Consider the following 26,022-nt stretch of genomic DNA (forward strand, 5'->3'; position numbering starts at 1 on the left):
CTTTGGGGTCATGAAACTTCTTTGGAGGTAGAGTTCAATAATACCTATACTTCCTTCGATATTATATAATAACTATTCAACAAAGTAGTCCAAAAAAGAGAAATTGAATAAGCAGAAAGAAATTTAACTCTAACTCACTTAAATTTTTCGGTAGTCTGAAGCATTAGTTGTCCCAAAAAAACTATTTTTTTGGTGATTAAAATTGGATACTTTCCGGCCAGAACTTCATGGAATTAATCCAGTTGTGCTAAATAGAGTTCATCCTTAAATTTCGCTTGAACAACTCTTTTACCTCTTGCAATTTTTCACCATCCTTCCCAATTTACATACTTTTGCAGGCCCAAAAGTTGTGTGGGAAATTGTCAAAATACATGATATTCGTTACGTTTGGCTGGAATATACTCGAAGGATTGCAGAGAACTTCAATGACTTGGTTAATTGCTGAGTAAAGATGAACCATATTTTGTCTTCTGTCAACGTTTACTTCTGTAGCACAATATTAATTTTGTTCTGATTTTTATGAGACCCTTTCATAAAATACTGATCAACGTTAACAATGTTGTCCAGTTTTCCAGCAAATTATCTTGTAAAATGAAATTATCATAAGACATTTTCCTCTCATAACCATTTTTTTATTTTTTACATAAAGAAAACGCTGAACTTTTACAAGTTAACCCTCATCACATCAGTTCAAAGCAACAACTGAAATCGCAGTCATGAAAAAGATAGATTTATATCAATTTCGTCCTTTTTTTCCCAATAATAACACTTCTGAAATATTTGCAAAGGAAACAGTTACTGTTGAAAATGTGGTTAGGTTCACAATGCTGGATAATATCGTTCTTTTTACCTGTTGTATCACTCATGGTTATTGAATAGTCAACAAGTGTGGTGCGAGTAGTGTTGTAGAAACAAAGTGAAGTGAAAATCTCTACACCAAATGATTAATTTATGTCTGACGATGAGTTAGTTTCTTTTGTGTTCCCCCATCACTGCTTCTAATACATTAGTGAATCAAATAACAGACTTGTTTCTTCCATTGGTTTCTCAGTTATCAGGCATTATTTTCAAATCAGATTAATCTATTCTGAATTTAGCAGAAAGCTGGCCACACTGAAAAAAAAAATCACAAAATTTCAGTTAGTAAAAAAGAATTAGGGAAAAATTACGACTACATCTGCAACTTAAATCTGTTTTTTAGTACTTTTTGTAAATAGTAAGTAACAGCAAGTTAACTGCCGTCTTATGTACTAAAAACTAAATTAATCTACAATTAATACATTAAAGTGTATAACCAAATTAACGATTAAAATGAAATAAATGAATTATAAAATGATTAATCACTCTAAAGAGCATTCAATTGTTGAATGAATTACTACTTCATGATAAGGTAATGCATAAGTGGTACCACGTTTGAAATTCAGTTTTTGGAATTTCAAGGCATACAATAAAATGGAAAGTAAACAATAGAATAATAGTACCTACTTACCAAGAAAAGTTGGGAGAATCAATGGATCCTCAAAATGTATGTATTCACATTTATTGTCCTTGATCAGAAGTATATTAATAACTTTGATGTAACAAAATCTACTTCAACAACTTTCCAACATTACACTTGCTAACTGTTTGAGGAAGGTTATATGATGTTATAAGGTCATATGGTACGACTGCTATTCAAAATGTAAATGAATCGTAAAATATTTTATAAAAATAATGAAATAAAATTATTGAAACCTTGTTCATGTTTAAGGGTTCTGTTTTTTTTCATAGGTGATAATTTTAGAATTGTTAAGTTAGAGTTTTATTGTATACGGGGGGGGGCAAAGTTAAGCGTAAACTAAGTCCTAGTTCATTTGTCTTGGGAAATAATTACATATGTTTTAATTAAATTAATATGATTAGTTATGAATATTGATGAATATGTGATTCTAATAAATTAATGCATAAATAAGTAAAATCTTACAAAGAAAACTTTAAAACAGTAAGAAGATGCGACATACTCGTATATTCATAATGTATTTGTGAATGACTTACTATTTGTGTATTTCTATTCTTTCTGAGATATCCATATGTACTTCTTTCCTTAAGGGAAACAATAAAATCAACGGTAATATTGAGCACAGCGCACCTGTCCACATCTTCGATGAGAATATATGTAAGGGGTGACATCCCGGGATGCTGCTTCATGTCAAGTGCCTCCCGTTCAATACTGTTTTTTCTCAAATTACTTAAAACACACCAAAGAGAAAAACATTTGTCTCCCTAATAAAAACTTGCAAGAAGCTTAACTTGATATTCCGTAAAGTCAGACCGCTACATTTAATTAGAGATTTAAAAACCATTAAACTTAATTTATTGTGTTATTATCTTGAATTAAATTTTATTTATAATTCAAATTAATTTTTTAACAATTAATTGATTAAGTAAATACAAATTAAACTTCTAAACAACTTGAAATTTGCGGATGATGTAGTTCTGTTAGCTCCATTGGAAGATCAGCTAGTCAAAATGTTTTAAAATGTTGAGGAAGCATGTTAGGAAGTTGGATTATGTATCAACTGTGCTAAAACAAATCATCGTTTTGTTAAGTAGAAAAAATATAATATATTTGAAACAGATAATCTCCTTCAAAAAGGAAAGGAAATTCCGAGACGTATCGCCTTGTATTCAAAAAAATTATGAAGGCCAGCAAAGAAATAGAGTGGAAACGTGTTGAAATTAATACCTAAATACTCCCGGTTTTTTCGTATGGTTGTAAGACTTGGTTCACTACCAAAATACAAGAAACAGAGAGACAGATGTGGAAGAGAAATATCGAACAAAGTATGCTTAATGTAAAAAGAAAGAATAGGATTAGAAATGAAAATATCAGAAAGAAAACTTCGGTAAGACGCAGTGAGTTTTAATAAAAAACTAAAATGGGAATGGGCCGATCATCTGGCTCGTAAAATTAATAGTTGTACCACTACTGAATTCAATGAGCGAATAAGTATGAAATAAATCTCCTCATTTAATGTATTCTTTGAATATATACAAAATATAATTTAATAAATATATGTATTTACTTTTTCTGTTCGTACATCAAATCCTCCTTTTTATTGGCCAACGTAAATACTCGCAATTTACATTCAGAACAGTTTCGTCTTGTACTAATTATGTATGGAAAAAGTGAAGTCAATCCTGCAACAATGTTTCATAATTAGCTAAATGTCGGACTAAAAATCGGACATCTTTTCCGAGCTATTGAGCTTCGCTTTGAGTCAACGGATATATGATCATAATCACTGTGATTTCATAGAGAATGTGTTCAACGCAATCACAAATTCAGTGATGTTAAGCCTTCAAGATCTCAGATACTGAATATGGATGAATGTTCTTTAACTTTCGATGACCCAAAATTTATTCCAGAAAATGATTCTGCTGTTTTTCGAACAGTGCAAAAATCCAACAAAAATAGATGTCAATTACCAACAGTTTAATAAACGAACCTCCATCGTCATAAAGCCACCATACATCGATGATTTCTTTCTTTTGTTTTCTGTGGAACTGATTCAATGAGAGTATAGCACAACTGTTCCTATAAAATTAACGTCATATAAATAGTGTTATAAAAATAAAAACCCATGAATACACCAAACTAAAGAATGAGCTATTTACTTGTACATATCTGCTCTGAAGAACCTATAAACCTTGGCTGGTTTTGGTGTTGATTTGGCAAGAGGCGTAGCAGTATCTGGGCTGGGATTTTTGCTAACCCTCGATTTGTTCATGCTTGGAATAGCCGATGGTGCTTCTTGCTTTTTAAGAAAATAATTCTCAAGAATTAAAATATGTTAAAAGAAAAAATCTTTTTGATCCATGAGATTATATTTTTACTTAGTGTTACAATACAAATGTTTTTCAGGATTTCTGCTTCACCATTCTATTACCCCAAATATTACCAAAAAATATTTCTCCAGCCTACAGAGTGGCAGGGATTTTTATCTTCTATCCAATTTTCAGGGATTTGTAACTGTTCACCTAGTAACACACCATTGAAATCTATTTACTAGCCGTCCAATACTTATTTATTTACAGTTTTCTGGTTATTTTTCAAACGCACAATATCCAAATTAGGTAAAATATTAAAATTAGTTATTTCTTATTTATTGAAGAAGCATCTCAACACTGTAGATCACACTGTCCTCAGTGTACTGTAAGTAGCCCCTTCGAAGAGAAAATCTAAAGGGCCAGCAGCTGAATACTAGTTATTATTTTTTAATTTAAAATCTAACTTTTAAAGTACCTACAGTAAATTTACAGTTAAGTATATGAACATCTGCTAATCGTACTAAACGATTTATTCATTTTTAAAGTAACGCTCATTCAGCTTGGCGAAATAAGTTCTAGCGGACATTACACATAATTCCCAAAATATATCCGCCATACAAAACTATGGTTCCATAAATACAGATGAATATTAAACAGACTCTAAATAGCAATAGCTATAGATAGATGGAGATCCGTTCATGGTAAAATTATTTATTTTACATAATGCTAAGCGACACCTCAAAATGTCTGTCTGCACGCAATCTGAACAGATAATTTACTGCAAAAAAAAAATCATAAGAACAAATATTGAAACCTCCTAAAATGCAGACAAACTAAAAGAAAGCTCTATTAGGACGAGATAGATCTCAACTTACATAGAATTCTGTAAAGAGTGTACAACGTTCTGTCTCTGGCAAATTGTGACTTCAATTCTTCAATATAGATTAGAAGAATTCTTTCTCCATTCAGCCAAGCTGACGCTGGTGTTCCGCAAGGCAGCATTCTAGGCCCCGTTCTGTACACTATCTACTCCTCAGACATACCAACTCATCCTATGCTGATGATACTGCCATCTTATCTACTGACATAGATCCATTAATAGCTCCTTTAGTCCCACCTCACCACCATAGAAAAATAGTTAAACAAATTGGCTATCAAACTGAACGAAACAAAATCTCAAAATATTACCTTCACTCTTCGACGCATCACTCTTCCTCCTGTCTTTTACAATCTAATTCCTTTACCAGTAGTCAATGTGGTCCGCTACCTAGGGCTTTAATTCGACAAAAGACTTACATGGAATCCTCATACACGACTTAAGAGAACAGAACTCAACAGACGCTTCCGACAACTGAAAAGACTATTTAGACAACAGATCAAAACTCACTCTGGACAACAAAAGACTTATTTATGTAAGTATATTAAAGCCAGTCTGGCTTATGGCATCGAACTGTGAGGTTCAACCAAACGCTCAAACCTCCAAAGAATCCAGGCCTTGTAGTCTAAAATTCTTCGCTCTATAGTAAACGCCCCTTTCTACGTCACCAATTAAACCATTCACAGAGACTTAGACATTTCTTTCGTCACACAAGTTGCTAAAATGCGATACAGAAAATTCCAACTTAACATTTAATCTCACCACAATCCACGGATACAACATCTATCTTCCAGAACATTTCCAGACAACACTTCTTAATAAATATTATTCGTTTTTGGTAGGAAACAAACCATATCCTCACTGGGCCCTTAAAGCTACCCTTCTTTTTAAAAGAAAAGAGAAAAAGCCAGCTGAGAAAATAAAGAAAATTAAACCCAGTCCTAAGAGCACGACCATCTGACCTAGTTTTCCAAAGTTTGGATCAGTAAAGAAGACGTTGTTGGGAATATTTCACTCTGAACTGTTAACTGAATGTGATAAGAAATATAATTATTTTTTACAAATTCCAATTTTATTTAAAAGTTGATTTCGCAACATATTTAGTATTCAGCTGTTACAAAGTTAGACTGCGTTTCCTCTAACCAGTAGTGTTGGATATTTTTTTCACTGTACTATAGTTTTTCAGACATTACGAACTGGTGTAGAAGACTAATGTCTTTCAAGAATGGTTGTTTCCATAGGCCCAAGAAAACGCAGAACATGGAAAAGTGATCATTCACTTTCTCTTCAGCTGAACATGGAAAAGAGGAGAATCCCTGATCTTGTTCTTAATGCAGAATTTGGAATTTAGTTCAGAGTATTGTTATTTCTTTAAAAAATATTTACCTTAATCCCGATCGAGAGACTTCATGCATCAAAGTCAGGATGAAAAAAACTTGGAACAAATATTATTCTATTCTGATTCCCACAGTAATCACATTGTAAGTTAACTTTTTTCTTTTTTCAGTCTACTGAAACAAATGTCTTAGATTTTTCAAATTGCATGTGATTTGCTGCTTACTTGAGATTGTTTGCTCACCTCTGCCCCTCCAAAACTGCACTGCAAGAAAGAATTTAATTCGACTAAGGTAGGAATTTCAATTTTATTAAGTACTTTATTGTTTCCATCTTTTTCTGGTTCCTAACTCAAACTTTTTGTTTTGTTTTAATGTGGATTAATTATGATTCTATTGATAGATTGGCAACCTAAGTGATTGTAATGATTAAAGTGGGCCGAAATCACGATTATCGGGTGCACGATATCCAGAGATATCTGATTAATCTCTTCGCATTCAGAATTTGATGTGCTTGGAACGCTTGTTTGGGTTTTATTAGAGGCTTCATACTCTCGTGCTCCAAATACTCGTTAATAATTGAAGTTTTGAACTGACTGAAGATCCAGATCTTGAACCTATTAAAGAGCGGAAATTCCTCCAACTTACCATCAAATGTAGGTAACCTAATCTAAGAGAGAGCAACTATCGCAATTTTTGTTTTCATAGCAATCTTCTGAGTGAATTAAACTGTTATCACTTACTTGTAGTTCAACAAGCCATAATTCTTACCTTCCAAGCTATTATTTTGGAACATTTCTCCTTGCTTCGATTCATCTTAATTTTCTGCATTAAATACCTCAGTTTTCGTTTAGATCTGAATTAAGTTCTTCCCAGCTCTTTGTGAAATTAAATACACAAATAGACACACCACTGTTACTGTTGCTGAAAATAGTACAAATCTTAATTTTCTATACATTACAGAAAGGTTTCACTAATTTTTTTGTGTTAACATGGGATCGATCAGAGTTTTGAGGATAACGATACACTGACACCGATTTGATTAATTAAATTAATTTTATTAAATTCAAAAATTAATGCACCAACCTGTTGAGGGCTCGAGGAACACATGTCATGGATTTTTTTTAGTAACAATACTTAGTTACTTTCAAAAATTTCGATAGCTTAATGTGACATGTTATTTACATTATAATTGAATTGTAGTTTCCAAGTAAAAACCACATAAAAGCAGCGTTCATTTCAGGCCTAACCCAGCTGAGACATTATTAACCAGCTAGGGAGGAAGATTCACAACCTGACTGGACGACTTAAAACTTTCGCAGAGACTTAATCGCAGAAGGGGAAGGATATTTGAACACATCAAAGATAATATTTAATTGAAGTACTAATATATTGTTATATATAAATCATGTGTTTCCAATTTCAATAAAATAATTGTAATAATATTAATCTATCTTGTTATTTCTATAATAACCTAGTTATACCTAATTATTATTATGATAGTAGTTTGACATTAAGCCCTACCTGAAAAAATAGGCGATTACCTTACTTTATATCTTGTCATATCTTAAACCTTCTAGTGAGTGCTGTTATTTACGTAAACACTTAAAGCCATTTACAGCCTGTAAAATGTAACACACAATCAGAATTCTGAGATTGAGCAGTCACCAATTCACCTCCTATCAGAGTGCGCTAACGTCGTTTAAAGGAGATTGGACTGCCTGGGCAATTACCAGGTGTTAAAGAAGGATTTACCTTCGCTATAATCTTTCCAGTTTCTTATATAACTCAATTTGCTGAGAATAATATAGAGTGATCTTACCTGACACCATCATCCGTAAGTACTTCTTCAAAAAGCGTAATGCTCAATAATATGGTATTCTTGCCGATCTTTCTGGAAATGCAACTCATATCATTGCTGCATCTTTCATAGAGCTTCAGCTTATTCTAAGCTAGTAATCTTCGAACTGCTTCAATCACGCGGAGCAAGTCCCTGTTTTATTTCTTCCAGAAATTGTACAAGAATTCATCGAATGTTTTGATAGAATAAGGGAGGATTATCTATCAAACTCGCAAGATCTCAGATTGATATATGTTGATAAGCCGATTCTGAGGAAGACTATTATACAGATAACTATTGGTCATTAAAAATTAGCAACAAATTTCACAGCAGTTTTGTAGCTACTATTCATTTAAGTAATATAATTAAAAATAAACAGGTAATATCAAAATCTCCCAATATATGCAGAAGAGTGGAAAAAAAAGAAAGAGATAATTTAATCATATGTTCTTTAGTAGGGTATTATGTTAAATATTAAACAGGAAAAATAAAAGGTTTCTGTTACGCCGGGGGTGGCATGTATTGTACAGGAGTGGTGAAGGCGGCAAAAAAAGTAGTGGGGATGAGTTCTTGGAAACCAGACGATTGGATGAGTGAAACGACGGCGCGGATGAAGTATACCACGCCCACTGGTATGCTATTAAGGGCTAGGAGGACCGATGAGGTTCGCCTACCACTGGTACCAAAACAGGCGACCCCCAACATACAATCACTTCAAGTGAAGTGATTACATCTCTAGGCTACTTGTCCTATATTTTGATATCCGTTACTTCACTATTATCACCTTTATATACAGTTTGCTAGATAGAGAAGACATCGCTTCATTTTTACATCCACTCAGGTAATTAATTGTTTCTTAAATATTGTAACGAGCAAACAAATTAATAAAGAGTAAAAGATTTAATTTCTGTTACATCTTGGGTGAACTTAATTTATTTTTTAATGATTTTTTTTTTTTTAACTGGACTGCATGAAAAATATTTTAATTTTATATATTAGTTAGTTTTTCTAAGAAGCCTTCGATGAATGTATTAAATTTTTGTTTCTGAATTAAAACAAAGATCGAAAATAAAATTTGGGGTACAACTTTTAATAAAAATGTAATCGATTTTCTTTCGATGTGGTCTTCAAACATTTTGTTGGAACGGATTTTCTCCGATGCATCAATTCCCCAGAGTCATAACCGATTACACTTGGAAATCAAGACAAAATATTTCCTAATCCCTACAGTGAAAAAGTGCACTAATCCCTACTCATACAACCATTCTAGCAAATTCTGTCACACCAATAAAAACTTCTAAACCCCCTCTTTAAAAATAAATAATATTTTATATACCTGCATTATGTACAACTTTATGTTCTTCATACATATTTTTTACTCTTAAATCTAAATTTTAAAGTATAAATCTGAGAATTCGAAGAATTGTTTCTAACACTTTGTGTCCTGATCTAAGAAATCCTTCACATTGCTGGGCCACCCTATTCTATTTCAATGCACTTGCAGATTTTCCCAAGTTCAACAGTGAAATTTGTACATCACCTAGGGCATACGATTTTTGGAACTTGAAAGTAATAATTGTGCTTAACATTTTATGGTCTAACAAAATTCTAAGTCTTTTTTTTATCTGTCTCTCGTGATTAATCCTCAACTAATTTTTTACTTCTTATCCTAAGTAAGCGGCCCTACGTTTCTTTTCTGCTGACGCTTATTAACAGCTTTTGAAAATATCTATCTATACCTTAAACCAACGAATTTAATCGCTACAATGCTGCAAACGCAGTTCAGAAATTAATGAGGTAGAGTTGGGATAAAAAAAAAAGAAGCGAGTTTCTACACGGATTACTCAAAATCTGGTTCAATAAATTTAAAGCGGGATTTATGAAAAGTAAGCTACACTCCTAGGATTCAAACTCCAATGAGAGGTTGTCATCAAAAAGAAGCGGACTCTTGCTTGCACCACGAACATTGAAGTGAATTAGAACTGTACCATAAATCCCCATCTGTGAGCAGCCGGTACAGATCCCGGAAACTGTTACGCATCAAAACACCTTTAAAGACAGCATCTGATTTTTAATTTCTTCGAACAAAATTTTTACTTGCGAGAAAAAAAATAATCGATTCTTGCGTTACAGAATAGAAATGCGCTTAACATCAGCTTAAGAACTTCGAGGTCGAATGTCTTTTTTTTTAATAGCTACTTCCTGAAGCTACTTAATTAGCTGACTTGCCATTTTTATTGAAAAATATCGCTCTTTTACATAAATCGAAAATGATTATTCCTTCAAGAAAAATACAATGCCGTACACATTAGTCAAACGTCCTAAATACAACAAGATACAGCTTTTAAAGCCCAGATTACAGTACAAGACGTAAAACATTCTGATTACCACCTCTTTCACTTCAAAGCCCAGTTTTTTGTTTGTTTGTTTTTTCCTCCAACAGCTCCTGGGAAAGACAAGAATTAAGGTTACTTGAAGGTGAATGAATAGGTTAAAAATTGTTCAATTATAAAGGGAACTCTAGTGCAATCCCTTTTATTTACATCCTAATTATTCAACGCTCCATTCTTCCTCTTAATTTTTTACTTTCACTCACCTCAAATAACAGGAAATATGTCAAGTTTTCATAATTTTAAGTGGAAGTACTTTAAGTCCTCTGAATACGGAACAAATAATTTTTTGCGCACGATTTGTGCTTGTAGGAACGGATTATCTGAAAAACAATAATAACAGAGAACTCAATATTAATACTCCGTTTTTATACTATCGCTATTTCAGTTTTTCCCAATTTTTCAAGAAAATTGCTCCAATAATTTTCTGTTAACTACAAACACTATTTACTTACCTAAATATCTATCCTTGAATATCCAGGTTAACTTTATCCTTCTAAAGTGCAACTTCAGGAAACTACTTGTCCTGGTTAACTGGGTTGCTCCTCTGGTTCTTAGATGTTCCAATTTTTTAGAATTTGTGTAGGTTTCTGTGAATAGATTTAATATCATTAAATCTTTGAATTTCGCTAGATCGATGATGATGGTTTTGTGGTCGTTTGCAAAAAAAGAGTTTAGAGCGTCCGTTACTGAGGCTTAACGGAAGATTACATATGTTTGATTTCTAGGTGATCTTTGTATTTGCATTGCATTTGAAGTAATGATTACTGGGTGAAACGGAATATGTTGGTAATGGAGAAATAAATTAGCCGCTGAGACTTAGACCTTGAATAAGGCTTTAAGGACAAAGCTACTATCCACCGAGATGGAATACTGAAGAAGGGCACCACGAATAAGACTTGAAAGAGTAAGATATGAAGAAATAAGAAATTAAACTTACATAGTACGGCCATATAAAAAGAATGGAAGAATGGCTGAAGAAGTCCTAGTCTGAGAAGCCGAAAGAAGAAGAAGAAGAAAGAGCAGACCCAAGAGGATAGATGGCGTCGTTGAAAGCCTCCACGTTTACGGACTGAGAAAAGATAATATGTCGGATAAGTTTCAATACCTTCTCTAGAACAAAGAGAGCTTGCCGATTCCTAGGCTGTTCATTTTGTACTTAACTCCATTCTTAGCCAGAAAAATTGGTATAAATTTGTTTTTGGCTCATGCAACTGCAAATAAGATTGATCTTATTTCAAGTTATACGAGTTTTTAATTTCATAGAAAGACGACAGAATGATTGTATAGAAAAGACGCCAACTTTTTTACTCAAAAGAAAAAACTACGATAATTTTTGGCGATTTAACTGAATCATGCCTGTTTGTTAAATTAAAAGTTTGTAAAAGGTTGAATGTCTAAAAAAAATTAGATCTTTAAGATCTAGAAAAATCTAAGTGACTCAATTTGTTCTCAAAGTGATGGTGAACCGCCAGAGTTAACTTCTGAGTCCATCAAACTCCAGTTAAAGAGCATTCTCTGATGAGCCCTTCCATGTGTTACTTTTTGTATTAGAGCTGTCAGTCTCAGGGTTTTGGTTTCCCTTGTTAATACTGGGATGTCGAATCCCCCAAAAGAACGGTAGTCCACTTCTCCTTAAAAGGTGATTTTGGGTGAAGACATTTAAACAACGCAATCTCATCGGGTTTATACCCGCTAGGTTTTTTTTTTTATTTATTTTTTTAAGAATATATGTTTTTAAATAATTGAGAAAATTGTTCCTGTAAACGAGGAAATTTGAACATTTTTAGAGAAATCCCCACCATTAAATTCTACAAAATCTATTAATTAAGAAATAATGATTGTCTTATAAGTAAAGAAGAAGATAAGGGGCTTAGACTGTGAAGTGGAATATTTCATCAAGTCTTCTCATGCTATTAAAGTATCTTTAATAGTATTCAAAATCAAAAGTATCTTTTTCTAAAGCTTTAAAAAATTTATTTAATTTGTAAAAGAAAAATTTAATTAGGCATAGCTTTTTTTTACTCTTTACAAATAGAAAATGATTTTCAATAATTAGTTTACAATTTTAACTTCTATATACAGTCGACTCTCGATAATTCGAATTTTTCGATAATTCAAACTCTACAGATGCTAACTTCGGTAAATCGAAAAAATTCAGTGTATTTAGATACGCTCGATAATTCGAAATCCTTTTCTTAACGACAGGGGGAGAGAAGGCTCTATAACTCGAACGAGGTCGCTTCCTCTCTTTATACGTAATTCGAATTTTCCCTAGTAATGTTTACTTCTCATTTTCCGCTTATTGTTCATTTCCTGCGTAATGTTTCCCTCCTTCCAGCCCAGTTTAACTTTCCAATTCCCTTTCTTAGTTTGTCACGATGGGAAGTACGTCTCCCTTACTGTGTCCGACAAAAAGAAAAAATTATCGCGGCCATGGAAAGTGGTTCGAAAAGAAAAAGATATCGCCAAAACTTTCAATATTCCACCATCAACGCTTTACAATTCTAAGTCACTTGACTAAGTCTAGCCACATTGAAACAAAAAACTGTATATTAGGTATAATTAATTAGGTACATATGTATATTATTATTTATTGAAATGTTAATACATACATATGAAATTTTTTGGTCGTTTTCATTATTTTTACTATTTTATTTGAGGCTGCATATGTCTAAAACTTAGGTAAGCTCATACGTATTTTCAATGTACGTATGTACATTACATATATACATAATAAAAACTCTTAATAATTCGATTTTTTCCCCCTTCTTGATAATTCGAAGTCTCGATAATTCGAATTTTTCTCGTAGTCCCTTGGATTCCGATTTATCGAGAGTCGACTGTATTTGAACATTCACAACTGCACAGAAGGATTATTATAATGGGGAAACAATCGCTTGCATGGACTAATGTGGTAGCTATCGTCTTTAAATATATATATATAAAAAGAGCAATCGCCTCTTCAGCCACCCTGGTTTCGCGAACAGGATTAGAATGGTCGGATGGGTTACGACTAACCAGAAGAAAGGAGCCAAAGAAAGCATCTTTGGCGATGCAACGAAGGATATCTGCTACACTTAGCATACGGTCCACGATAGCCGAGCGGATAGAGCCGAGACTTGCGAAGCTATTATGTATTGTGGTACTGGGTTCAATTCCCGGTCTTAGGCGTTGGATTTTATTTAATGGTTAATAAAAGAAATTTGCAGTAAAGTATATTTGCTCCGTCCACAACACCTAATTAGTAGTTAGACGTAAAACACGCCAGAAAAAATAGGCAATTACTTACTTTACTTACACTAAGCATACTGCTTGCCGTTCTAGTCGTTAAATCCAGACAAGAGCCAGTGGTGGAATTTATTGAAGTTTTATTTTGTCCAGAAAAATTAGTTAAGAAAATTTAACAAGAAGTTTAAAAAAAAGAAGTCTGAAATGTTAATGGAAAACTGTAATGGATTTTGATAGTCATTTTCTTCACTAGTAACTCGGAAACTAGCTAATCCCTATATGCTCTAGATAATCCCTTCATTACGATGATGTTGTCACGAAAGATTGGCTAGGATTTCGATTTTAGAGTCAGATTTCTTAGTCGTGAGATTTCTGCTAACAAAATTTAGACCTTGTGGAGGAATTACAGGAATGATTTCTACGTATAAAGTACGACGTACAAAGTGGTCATAGTAACACCTCAGAGGAAAGCTCAAAAACCACCACTATCAAAAAACTTCCCAAAAATAAGTAGTTCTGAGGAAATTTTTTCAAATAAAAATGATTGGTAGTGCAAATTTAATGATGAAAAACCTGTATCAGGACTTGACAGATTTTATTCAAGCATATTTTTAAAAAAACCTTAATTTTTACTTTCTTTGAATTCAGAGAAATGCCAGAAATAACGCGTTTCCAGTAGAAAAGATTGATATAATAATAGAAATAATTGAAATACATCCTCTTTAAATAATTAAATTTACTTCATTTCCTTTAATTTACCAACTTTATTGTCTTTTTTTTAAATTTTAAAACTAAATCTGAAAAATAAGTTGCCTTCCTATCATGTAGACATATTTAAAGTTAATAGAAATTATGGAAACAATTAATTATGGAATCTGGTAAATCAATGTTGGCCGTATCTTCCAATTATGTTAAATGTACAGTCTGTGGTTTAGATTAATATAGGAAACTGAATAAGAGAAAGAGTGGAGAGGGGAAGTTGCTGGCTGTTGTACCGAAATTGAACTAAATCTGCCACAGTGAATCTAAATAACACAATATTCAGCGTCGAATACTATACCATCCTCGTGACTACGTAATAACAATGTATATATCTGCATAATTCGAACTAATCGCAAATCACCAACCATGATACAATGTGATTAAGGCCAATATTACGGAGGTGGAATTATTGTGTGAATGTAGGGCATAACTTGGAAGAGCTTTTTTTAAAAATAAATAAATTTCTGGCTCAGTTCAAAATAAATATATACAGGGTGAACCAGTAAGTATTGTCCACAGGCCTACTGTGTGTAGTACATCTAAAGTGGAGTTCAATGACGTATTGGCCAACTTCATATTTTCCACTTTAAATTTTCTAAAAATTGATACCATTTCGAAGCATAAGTTATTCTCCAAACAGCCTCAATCTTCCTCCGGATGCTGGAAAAATAAAAGTAATCGAAATTTTCCAGAAAACTCATTCGGCCCTTACGTGATCATTATCAGACCTAGGTGCTGGCCACTTTTTGTAAAAGATTGCTTGTTTAATGGGCTTTCAAACGGTATATCATTTTCCAGGATCCCTTTTATCTTCGTATGAGAAATTACGTTTGTTTTACAAGAAAACGTGTTCACGAGCACTCAAGAGTGTTAGTTTATCAAGTTGTTAAATTCATTGAAAACTCTTTTAGATGGACCAGTAGTCAATTTTAATGTAGACTGTCCTTAAATTAGGAAGTCAAAAGTTACAAATTGCACTAGAAAAAAAAAAAAAATCTAAATTCTGAAATTTTTGAGAAAATGTCAGGAAATATTTTAAACAAGTACTATTTTTATATAAAAAAAAAAATCATATAGTTTGTATTTACTCCAAATTACAATTTCACACACAATACACTGTTGTAAAAGAAAAAAATGTAAATAAGCCTTAACCACCCTTTGTACCCCCTTTGAACCCTCTATCAGATAATCCTGATATCTGAATTAGGTATTAACCAGTACAACTAGGTGCCTTACCAATAAACTTCACTTATCTGTTACCTTGGTTTCAAAATTTTCTATCGTACCATAACACTGTTGAGTGCTCGTGAACACGTTTTCTGGTAATACAAACGTAATTTATCATACGAAGATAAAAAGAATCATGGAAAATAATACACCGTTTGAAAGCCCATTAAACAAGGAAACTTTTACAAAAAGTGCCAGCACCTAGATCTGATAATGATCACGTAAGGGCCGAATGAGTTTTCTTGAAAATTTCGATTACTATTATTTTTCCAGCATCCGGAGGAAGATTGAGGCTGTTTGGAAAATAACTTATGCTTGGAAATGGTATCAATTTTTAGAAAATTTATCTGTCTTTCTAACCGTGTCATCAGAATCGAATTCGGACTAAAACTTTCTGAGTAATAACATTTTTATTGGAAAAAAGTAATGATTTTAGAAAAAAACTTTAAAGTGACGTCACTCAAGAACAGAGGAAAATATGAAGTTGGCCAATACGTCATTGTACTCCACTTTAGATGTACTACACACAGTAGGCCTATGGACAATACTTACTGGTTCACCTTGTATACAATATATTTGGAAAATCGTCTGTATTCAGTTCATACTACTGTAGGATTCTCAGCTTCTTTTTGCGCTGAAAAGACCTATAGCATTTTCTTTGGGCAGAACCAATATTGTGTCCGGCGATTTTTCTAGGCATTCCACATTGCCTTTGATCGAAGGCAACATTTCGAACTTTCGGACCAAGAATTACTAGAGGATCACTTCACTAAAAATACTACTTTCTAGTCCCTTCTACACGCGCAGTCGTTGCTCAAGGCTTCATCCACTTTTATTCATCATTCACCCAGCAGATATCCTGCATCATCCCCCCCCCCAAAAAAAAAAAGTATTCTACACATGCGATGAAATCATTGTTATAATTTTACCAAATACTCACCCTTTTCTGTCGCATCCCTAACTTTCGTACGGTCCGCTCAATCTATTTCAATTTTGGTTAGTTTCTAAATATTTATACATTATTGAATATTTTTTGCCCAAGGATTACCGTCGATGCACTAATTTAGGCTAGAAAGATTTCAGCATTCACAGAGATTTTGATCTGAATTAATGACCTTCGCGTGAGCCTGCTACAAGAAATGTGAAAAACATCACAAGATCAGACTGTCACTTTTACTGTAATAACTGTACACCGCACACAATGATGCAAGATAAAAGTAAGAGAATAGCAGTGAGAAATAGTTGCTTCAGTTTCAGAAAACTTTTTTAAGTGAGTTTAAAAAAGAAAAAATTGTTTTTTCACAATGAACTGTTAGTAATGACCGCAAAAAAACTGCCAATTTGATATTACTAATCGTCACTACCGAAGTTGAACGATTTCTTTTTCTAAGTTAACATCCAAAGTTTCAAGAAAAAATGGCCTTACTTTTTAAATGTGGTAAGAATAAGTCATGCGGGTGTTTGCAGTATTTATTTTATACCCTTGAATATGCCAAAATGGAACAGTTAACCCAATTTAAATGGAAGGAAAAGGAAAATTAATTGCATTAATGTAAGTAAATAGATGGTATTCTGTTAGTTCTCGATCATTTTCATTACTAATGACTCTGCCCAATTATACTGAACTAAATGATGAGTCTGTATATATACACAGTTGAAGCAGGCTCCACCATTGTTGAAGAGATTATACCTAGTTCTATCTCTAGAATGGTGTTATCTTAGGATTATCTAGCGTAAATAATTAATAACAGAGTATTAAATCAAACTATTACCCTTTCAATTAATTACTAATACCTCCTTTAGCTGTGTATATACTTACTCGATATGTATCGATTATTATCAGATTGTTTCAGTATATGTTCATCTACTAGAATATGAATGGCGGCTTTTGTCTTTAAAACTTCTTTGAATAAAAAGGAAATATTGTAATTGTTTGGCTATTCACCGAGAATATCTTGATGATCTCAGTAGTCTTAACTGCGTCATCGTAATCTACTGTCGCTTTCCGCCCGAGTGAACTGAACGGCTTTATATTCTTCTAATTCACACATTCATTTAGCGCTCCAACAACTTACTCTCAGAGCTTTTAAAAAATTTATAATCTATTCTGGGATGGGTTAATAGAAAAGTAAAACTAAAGCTCCAAGTGAGGCTATTCTATCCCTTCACCCTTAGAAAGCAGCTAACACCAGCCTTGTATACTCGCCAGGACTGAGGCGAAGTGTTCATCTTCCAGTTCAGTTCGAAGTTGCCGGTGCAAAAAAAAGTTAGGAATTAAATGCGAACATAATGCATACATTCTACAAGAAAATAGATTTCTGCAGCTAGTCCCAATCTATGAAGATGATCTTTCAAAAGACAATACTCTTTAAATGAAGGTTAATTACCATGAATGAACCCTATCTTCCGAAAATATACTCCACGTTTTACAGATTCCGGCTAATCTTTCCTTAGAAGTGATATTCAATGATGCCAAGGATCTCACCATCAGGGTTTTGCTCTCACTAAAAAGAGATATCAAAAAACGCCCACAGAGATTCTAATTTTAGTGTAAAGATAATCATTATAGCATAATAGTACAATGAAATCGCCGGGCTATCGAATATTAATTCTGTTTAAGTTAGGCATTTAAAATTTCGAATTAATATTTGAATTATTGGTAATAGAATAGAAAGAAATGTTTCAAAAGGGATAACTCTATTTTATAGTACAATAGAGGACGGTAGAGCTGAGGAGCCAGAGAATGGGGAATGTATTTATCTTCTTTCAAGTCATATTTATATTAAAGTAATTGTGTAATGGATCAATTAAGTTGTTATAACAACGGCAACAAGAACAGATTTTAGAGCGCAGAAACTCATCAAGAATACATCTCCACTCTTTAGAAAATAAACTAAGCAAACAAAAGGACTAATCTGTCTTTAGCTAACAGAGATTTTCCAGTCATTGTCTAACGGCTGGCTTTAAATAAACATTTTAATACGACCTAACTTCCATCTCTTGTCTCGCAGCAAACCGTCCTTTACCTCTGCGCTCAGCGCCGCCCCCAAGGGAACTTGCCCGGTACCCTCTCTTTTGCTATTTAATTTGAAACGTCTTCTGTATAGAATTAAATTTGCGGAGCACAGAGAAAGATTTAGACAGGAAGATAATTAGTAGTCAACTAAATAAGCACAATTCTTTCAATTTTATATTTTTGAACATTTTTTTTTGTTTTAGTTTTAATGGTGGATAATAATTTAAGATCTATCCACATACTTCGGACGTTAATAAAAGCGTTGCTATATAATAAATAAAAATTTTTAAGGTTCAACGATAACTGAGCACCGCGAAGCTAAGATGTATTGTGTACTGGGTTCAATTCCCCGGTCTTGCGCTTGCATTTTATCTTTTAGAAGCGGTACACAAAATTGAAGATAAAGAATGAACAAAAATGGAAGATAAAGGCTGAATGAACAAAAATTTATTCAAACCACTTTTATGCACCGACACCCTACTTGTTCTATTGTTAAATTCAATAATAGTAGCATTCTATTTCTGCCAGAGAACACTATCGTGGGTAACAAGAACGAACGAGTAAATTAGAATCCATACTAGGCTGAACAGAATAGAGTTTAACAGATCATTTTCCATGCTATCAATACTACTAGATAAACGATCAAAACTTACTTTTCTAAACCAATTTACTTTGTATACAAATCTATATTGAGACCTACAAGGACTTGCGGACTAGTGGACAACCTCCTAGGAAGTGAAATATGTAACCGAATTCATTTAAATTTTATCTTTAACAAAGGGCTTACACTTGAGGTTTAAAAGCTCTACTCTGTTTTACTATTAAGCCCTAGCGGTCAGTGTACACGAGAAATTAATTGATATCAACTTTGAATCCATAATATTATGTACATAAATTTAAAAATGTCCTTAAAGTAGTGGCTTTCCAATTTCTAAACTTAATATTTCTTCTCTATAAAAAATAATTAACGCTGTACAGCTAATTATTAATTTGAAGGGTGATTTCCAGAAATATGAATAATGGCGTATTAAAAAATTTCTAGAATTTAAATTAATTAAAGAAGTTATTGGCCTCATTAAAAATGCTTAGCAAAAAATTCATTAATAAGTGCTGGTACAAAACAGTAACTATGTAATTAAAGAGTTCGCGTGATCTCTCACCACTTGTTCCAATCAGAACACTCTTTTTGATTGTCCATACAGTCACCACTTAGAGTGATTAAGTTGTCCTACCAAACATGCAAAATAAAGAAACATATTTAAATTTAATGGCTACAGTCGCACGAAATTCTCTAGCTCTATTGGTTAAATAATTGGTGAATTTGCTTTGTAAAAAGAGTTTTTACTAAACACCAATGTGTGGAACTCAAAAAGAAATAGGAGCGTAAAATACTCACTTGACATTCTTATACTCTTCAATTAAACACTTGTACTCTCGATTTGTTGGATGTAGGTCTTTAAAACTTGTCTTCTTCACTTTACTAAATGTTTTGATACGGAACAAGACATGTTTTCACCAGGATACGATTTTTATGGTCTTCTGCGTGTACAGTGTCCTATCACTATTCAGTTTATCCTCTGTTCTGGTTACAATCAGGTTACTGCAATGGCGGCTTGTTGCAGCTGCCGTCTTGATTACATTAAATCTTTGGAAATGATATATATTTGGTTTAAATTATTTTTGTTAGTTCTGTGGATAATTAAACGTGCATTTTTTTTTTTTTTTTTAATGTTATAGTTGCTGATGCTATAGATGCGATAGATAGTTAATGAATTTGTTGTGTATTAGTCCTGACTTTGATTGTATTTTGTAAAATGGTTTTCTATGGATATCATGTAACGCACAGGTGCAGGCTTTGAATGATTAATTTCCATGAAACCAGAAACGTAAGCCGTCCGAAAAACCCAAGAGAAAGTCACCTTTTAGTTACCCTCAACTTACTCGCTCATCTTACTATGACATACACTCGACAAAACAGACTCACATTCAAAACATAAGAATAAGAAATAGACAAGATCAACAAGTAAGCAATAACCTTGAAAATTTGTATATCTGGTGAAAATTCAATTTCTAGGAGTTAGAGTTGTAGACATTACAGAAGTTGCTGGCACCATGCGTACATATCTAACAGCCGAAGAGAACAGTTGTAGATGGGCTGTTGGGGATGCAAGTGTCTCGGTGAAGATTGGAGAGAGAGAAAGTAACAAGTGGCGAAGGGTGAGCAAGAGATCAGCACCCTATTCGCCCCCGCCTAGTGCTCCCATTCACGGCCGGTCCCCCATAATACATCTAATACTCGATCCACAATTAAGTACCACCCTATTCTGTACATGACAAACAGAGCTATAACAATAGCAGATTATTTCGAGAAGATCGCATCTTCTACCATAAACAAATTAATCTCCTCTTTTTTCCATCCATATTTCACCTGCCACATGTTACATCTTTTCTGTTTGTTTTCTCCCTTCCTGTCTTGTTTAATTAATTTAATGTCTTCTTAATTTTAATATACAGATATACAAAATGTTAAACTATCTTTCTATTAAGAAACGAATATTTTATCACGAACTTCTTTAGATTACAATTCTAAAAAAGTTTTGAAAAGAATAATTTTTTTTTCCATAAACTGACAATGGTGCTTTATCAATTTTGTCATTTTGTCAAAAGAAGGCAAATTATCGGAGAAGAGAAAGCTTAAGGGAAAAGAATTCCAAGAAAGAGCTAACCAATTCAAACATCATCTCAAGAAGAGAACTAGGCATTTCTGTACATCATCACTCCGAAAAGTGTCGTTCCGAATGTAAGTCGAAAGCAACTGTGACCAGTCAGTTCTAATCAGATAGTCTACGGTAGGTTCAGACAGAGTACATCGCTAATCATCTGAGTTCGGTGCTTTCTAAGTAGAGTGTGGCAATGTTGCTTGCCATTCCAAGAAGAGGGCATCGATCATCGTATTTCACTACTATAATAGTTATTAGATAGATTGTAGACATTTGTCAACCTTAAAACTACGAAATGGAGGCTTTTGAATGAAATGCTAACCGCTAACACCCATATAAAAATAAAGAAGCCATTACAGAGCTTCTCCAAAAAATATTTTTGTTTTAGACAAATATTTCATATGGAAGTAATATATTTTTTTTAATTTGGAACTCTAAATAAAATCGTTAGAAATATTGTTAAGAAAATTAAGTTTTTACTAAAAGAAATAATCCTCAGATAATGGAATTTGGTGGTAAAATTGTGTTTCCACAAAAAGAAGGCAATTTCAGAAATTGTCTCTTAGACCAGTACAAGTAAGAAAAAAGACAGTAAATTATTAAGAAACTTAAGTTTGAATACTCTAATACTGTATACAGAATGACCGTATTAAAGTATAATTACAGATGTAAGTATTTAGTTTAGAGGCAGATGTGATATGGCGGCCGGTTAGTAATCAAGGGGACTTCAGTCTCTTGGGACATTGTCACAAGTGAAGTAGGCAACAGCCCTACAAACACAGACTAAGCGCCCTACCGTCCCTCATTCAATTTGACACCAGTACTGTTTTTAACTCAATCACCAGTAACTTGTATCACGCCCTTCTGATTCTCTAAATTAAAAATCACAACTCCAATAACAAACTTGGGAGTTAATTCTCTTTTCACTTGCTTCGCAACAGACGGAGTAGGGAAGTTCAATTCACTTCTAGCCTCAGAAGTAGAACGACTAAAGTAATAATCCGATTTCTCAAACCGCCTTGTTTAGGAAGAAAACTGAAATTAACGTAGTTTGCAATTCAAGCGCTTGTTTATTAGGCCATGTGCAAAAACCATTCCTGCTAACCACCCACCTCCACACGATCGCCCTTTATTATTTGTTCGGGCTCTTCCATCATTTCCCAGTTCTGTTCTAATACTGGTTTGTAAAATTAATTCTATGCTCCAGTTCATCCACTTCTTAAGAGAATATAATTTGTTTTCCTCGTTGTATAATTGCTTCTTCTTCAATTTAGCTTCACCACATACTTCTGAATATTAATTTTCACCTGTAGGTCGTGCAAAAGATTGAGGGAAGATCGTTTTTTTTTACGATTCCTTACTTTTTTTTTTAAATTTAGCTACTGAACACTGTTCTTGACGCTCTGTCTATTCTAGACCTCTCAAATCTTTGGGAATCCCTATTGATAACTTGATAATACTATCAACAGCTCGTTCACCTTCCCAGATTTACCAACTAAAGGAACTCAGAATAGAAATTTCTTCATCGTTACCCAAAGTTGAGGACGGCCCAACTAAGCGGGTTGTTAATTGTAATGAAAGTTTAGCTTCTTTTCTAGAGCATCAAAGGTGGCGTCTTAAGCAGATAAGGCTACACACACAAGATAAACCTTCATCGGATGTTTCAAAAATTCCTTCTTTGACCTTCCCTACTCAGTCTGCAACTTTCTGTTTGTTTTAGTTGCTTTTGATATTATTTATTATTCTTTATATTGAACTAGTACAACTTATATAACATATATTCTCACCAATAAGCTAACACATGGGCTGAAAAGTCCCGGGCCTAACACATAGATGGCGCTAGTTTTATTGCATTCACCTCTTTTTCAGTTAGTACTAACCTTCAAAAGACAGCTGTTAAAATTTCATGATATTCTATACATTAGTTTGTGAGTTATTGCGCTAAGAGTGACGCTACTTTTGTTATTTTCAAAACAATGGATCAAAAACAATTTCGTGTTTTAATTTTACACTGCTTCTTGATGGGAAAATGTTTTAAGAAAAACACCAGATTTGGCTCCCAGCGACTACTGACTGTTCGCAGACCTAAAAAAAATGCTCGCCGGTAAGAAATTTCGTTCGAATGAAGAGGTTATCGCTGAAACTGAGGCCTATTTTGAGGCAAAAGATAAATCGTTCTACAAAAGTGGTATTGAAATGTTAGAGCGGCGTTAGAATGATTGCGTTGTTCTTGATGGAAATTACGATGATGAATAAAGCTAATTTTGACCAAAAAAAAACCGTGGGACTTTTCAGCCCATGTGTTATATACATATCTTATTTATACTTGATTATAATTATTATATCTGTTGTTTCAGAATGACTATGCCAGTGGGCGTTACTGCACAGCAAATAAATTCAGTATCGCCTCTACCCCAACCTAAACCTAATCAGGTAATTTTTTAAAATAAATTCTGCCTTAAATAGAAGCAGTTAGGCTTAATTAAGCCATGCTATTTTTTTGTATAATTATACTTCATATTAAGCCGATGCCAAACAATTGCAACATTTCAAAATGCCTCGTATGATCAGTCTTATGGTTTTTTTTTTTTTTTAAAAAAAAAAAACAAGGCTCTAAGAAACTGGGAACCCCATTTCTTGTTAAGAAGCTTTTTTCAATTTTTCGAAAATATTTAACAGTACTATTTCGATTAAGAAGAGCTTTTAGGATGACGATATTGCTATACCGGAAGAAAAGGCATGAGAATTTGTAACGTACTGACATGGGTTGACTCTGCTAAGATTTGTCAAGACTGAAAATTATTCCGAAAGCTCTGAAAATATAAGAGCCACTCTAAAATCCTTTAAAGTCGCGATAACTGTTCTGTGAGGTAAAGTTGTCTGTTTTAATTAATCAAAATTCAGTCCAGTCAAACACTATTGGTAAATTGATTCGTTTTTCTACCATACATGAAGAAAACCAAAACTATTCATAGTTTAAAGCCTAAATCCAAACGATTGTTATGTTTAGGTCGGTTCAGTAATCTTGTACGGAGTGCCGATTGTCTCTTTGGTGATGGAGAACCAAGAACGCTTGTGTTTGGCGCAGATCAGTAACACATTGCTGAAAACTTTCTCTTATAATGAAATCCATAACAGGAGAGTAGCACTTGGTATTACTTGCGTCCAGTGTACTCCCGTCCAACTGGAAATGCTGCGAAGAGCAGGTGCGATGCCAGTCTCATCAAGACGATGTGGTTAGCTTCTTTATTTCCTCAGTTTTGATTATAGTTTTATTTAGTTTCTTAATTCCATGGTTAGTGAATAAGTATTACTGTTTTTTGAAGGCATGATTACCCGACGAGAAGCTGAACGCCTCTGCAAATCATTTCTAGGAGATAATTCCCCACCAAGGCTGCCCGAAGACTTTGCATTCGCCGTACATCATGATTGCGCTTGGGGTTGCCGCGGTGCTTTCCTACCGTCCAGATACAATTCGTCTCGCGCTAAATGCATCAAATGTTCAACTTGCGGCTTGTTTTTCTCACCAAATAAATTCATATTTCACTCGCACCGTAACAACCCTGGTGCTAAATATGTCCAACCGGATGCGGCAAATTTTAACTCATGGCGTCGACATATGCGTTTAAGTGGTAATCCACCAGAAGAAGTAACTCACGCATGGGAAGATGTAAAAGCCATGTTCAACGGTGGTACAAGGAAACGTATGCTAGCCGGTGCCAAAAGTTCCAGCAGTCGTCGAAGAATTGAAAGTCCGCCGAGTGCAGCACCGGCCGCGCCCAGAGTGCCGCCTCTAGTCATGGACTATGTGTGGAAAGCGCCTTTATATCCAATGTGGCTTCCACCGGCTCCACTCTTAATCCCACCTCCGCCAGACACGAAATCATATTCATCTGCGTTTACTCCTGTATATCCGGTGGCGGACAAAACAACTGACAACTCTGACAGTGAAGAGACGGTGGATATTGAGACTTGTCCGGAAGATGATGTTAAACCATTATGGAGTCCAGTTTCTCAGGTAAGTCCAGTTTCATAGCATGTATACAGTATTTTAAATCTTGTGAACTCCATTATTCTGCTTTTAAAAAACTTATTTATTAACTTTAGCGACTAGCGTCCCTTTTTCAAAAGCAGACCTTAGAATTCCCGGAAGATCCTAAGTTACATTCCTCTTTCTTCGGATTTGAATCTTTAAATAGAAACATCTTTAGAAAAATCTATTACGTTATTTAAACTAAAGTGCACCTTTTTGGCTTGACACTGTTTAAAAAGAACTGTCTTCGCAGATCTGAACTAATTTCAATTAAAAAAGACAGTCTACTTGAATTCTTTTCTCTAGCTCAGGACTTGTATTTCAACATATTTAGAGCAGGCCTTTATCTTCTACTCTAGATTATAATTCGAAAAAGAAGACATAATCTAAAGCCAAAACAGCTCCTTAAAGATCTCTTAAGTGATGGATTGTTACGGAATACAAGCGCCTGCAATTTCACATTAAGTAAATGGGAATGAGTGGGTTCGCTAAACCCAAATTGTTTCGCACATCAACTATCTTAGCCAGTGTTCTATGTGTATAATTTAAAAGTGTTTTGGATGTCAGTATTGAGTGTTGTTCGTGTTGTTAGGCTAGGATACCCGCAGGGTACGCCAAGATCCCTGAAGAAGTGGCTAGTCCACTTCCCCTTACGGGGTTTTATCTCTTTCGATTGCGGCAATTCCTTTTATTTATCACTTAATGTTATGTGTATATCGTACTCATATTTTATAAAAATCCATTAAAATATTCTATAACTAAGGAGGTGAATGCAACCAAAA

At 33.8% G+C, this 26,022-nt stretch overlaps 2 protein-coding genes across 5 annotated transcripts in view; one reads left to right on the top strand and one right to left on the bottom strand.

The window, feature by feature from the left end:
* Positions 1-2,268: 2,268 nt before the first annotated feature.
* On the bottom strand, positions 2,269-7,535 carry LOC141450809 (bumetanide-sensitive sodium-(potassium)-chloride cotransporter-like). Of its 2 annotated transcripts, XM_074121622.1 has the most exons (7): positions 7,108-7,535; positions 6,793-6,945; positions 6,074-6,287; positions 3,658-4,020; positions 3,489-3,577; positions 3,066-3,180; positions 2,269-2,563 (listed from the first exon to the last, which is right to left on the bottom strand). In XM_074121622.1, the coding sequence occupies exons 4-7, from the start codon at positions 3,768-3,770 to the stop codon at positions 2,548-2,550; spliced, it is 333 nt and encodes a 110-aa protein (XP_073977723.1). In that variant the 5' UTR covers positions 3,771-4,020; positions 6,074-6,287; positions 6,793-6,945; positions 7,108-7,535; the 3' UTR covers positions 2,269-2,547. The 2 variants fall into 2 exon arrangements, with proteins under 2 accessions (XP_073977723.1, XP_073977724.1); XM_074121623.1 differs by lacking the exons at positions 6,793-6,945; positions 7,108-7,535 and having other exon boundaries at positions 6,074-6,195; positions 6,267-6,745.
* A 12-nt stretch (positions 7,536-7,547) lies between these two features.
* Positions 7,548-26,022, top strand: part of fuss (SKI family transcriptional corepressor fussel) — a 34,812-nt gene continuing 16,337 nt past the window's right edge. For 2 of the 3 annotated variants that reach the window (XM_074121619.1, XM_074121620.1), the window contains exons 1-4: positions 22,997-23,311; positions 23,565-23,640; positions 24,218-24,443; positions 24,534-25,225. In XM_074121619.1, the coding sequence (XP_073977720.1) occupies positions 23,184-23,311; positions 23,565-23,640; positions 24,218-24,443; positions 24,534-25,225 (1,122 nt within the window). In that variant the 5' untranslated portion in view covers positions 22,997-23,183. Of the gene's footprint in view, positions 8,703-22,996; positions 23,312-23,564; positions 23,641-24,217; positions 24,444-24,533; positions 25,226-26,022 lie in introns of those variants that run through there. The other variant, XM_074121621.1, reaches the window with a different exon arrangement.

Source organism: Rhodnius prolixus, unplaced genomic scaffold (assembly GCF_049639745.1).
Source record: "Rhodnius prolixus isolate KJV_2025 unplaced genomic scaffold, Rpr scaffold_8, whole genome shotgun sequence".
Classification (NCBI taxonomy): Eukaryota; Metazoa; Arthropoda; class Insecta; order Hemiptera; family Reduviidae; genus Rhodnius; species Rhodnius prolixus.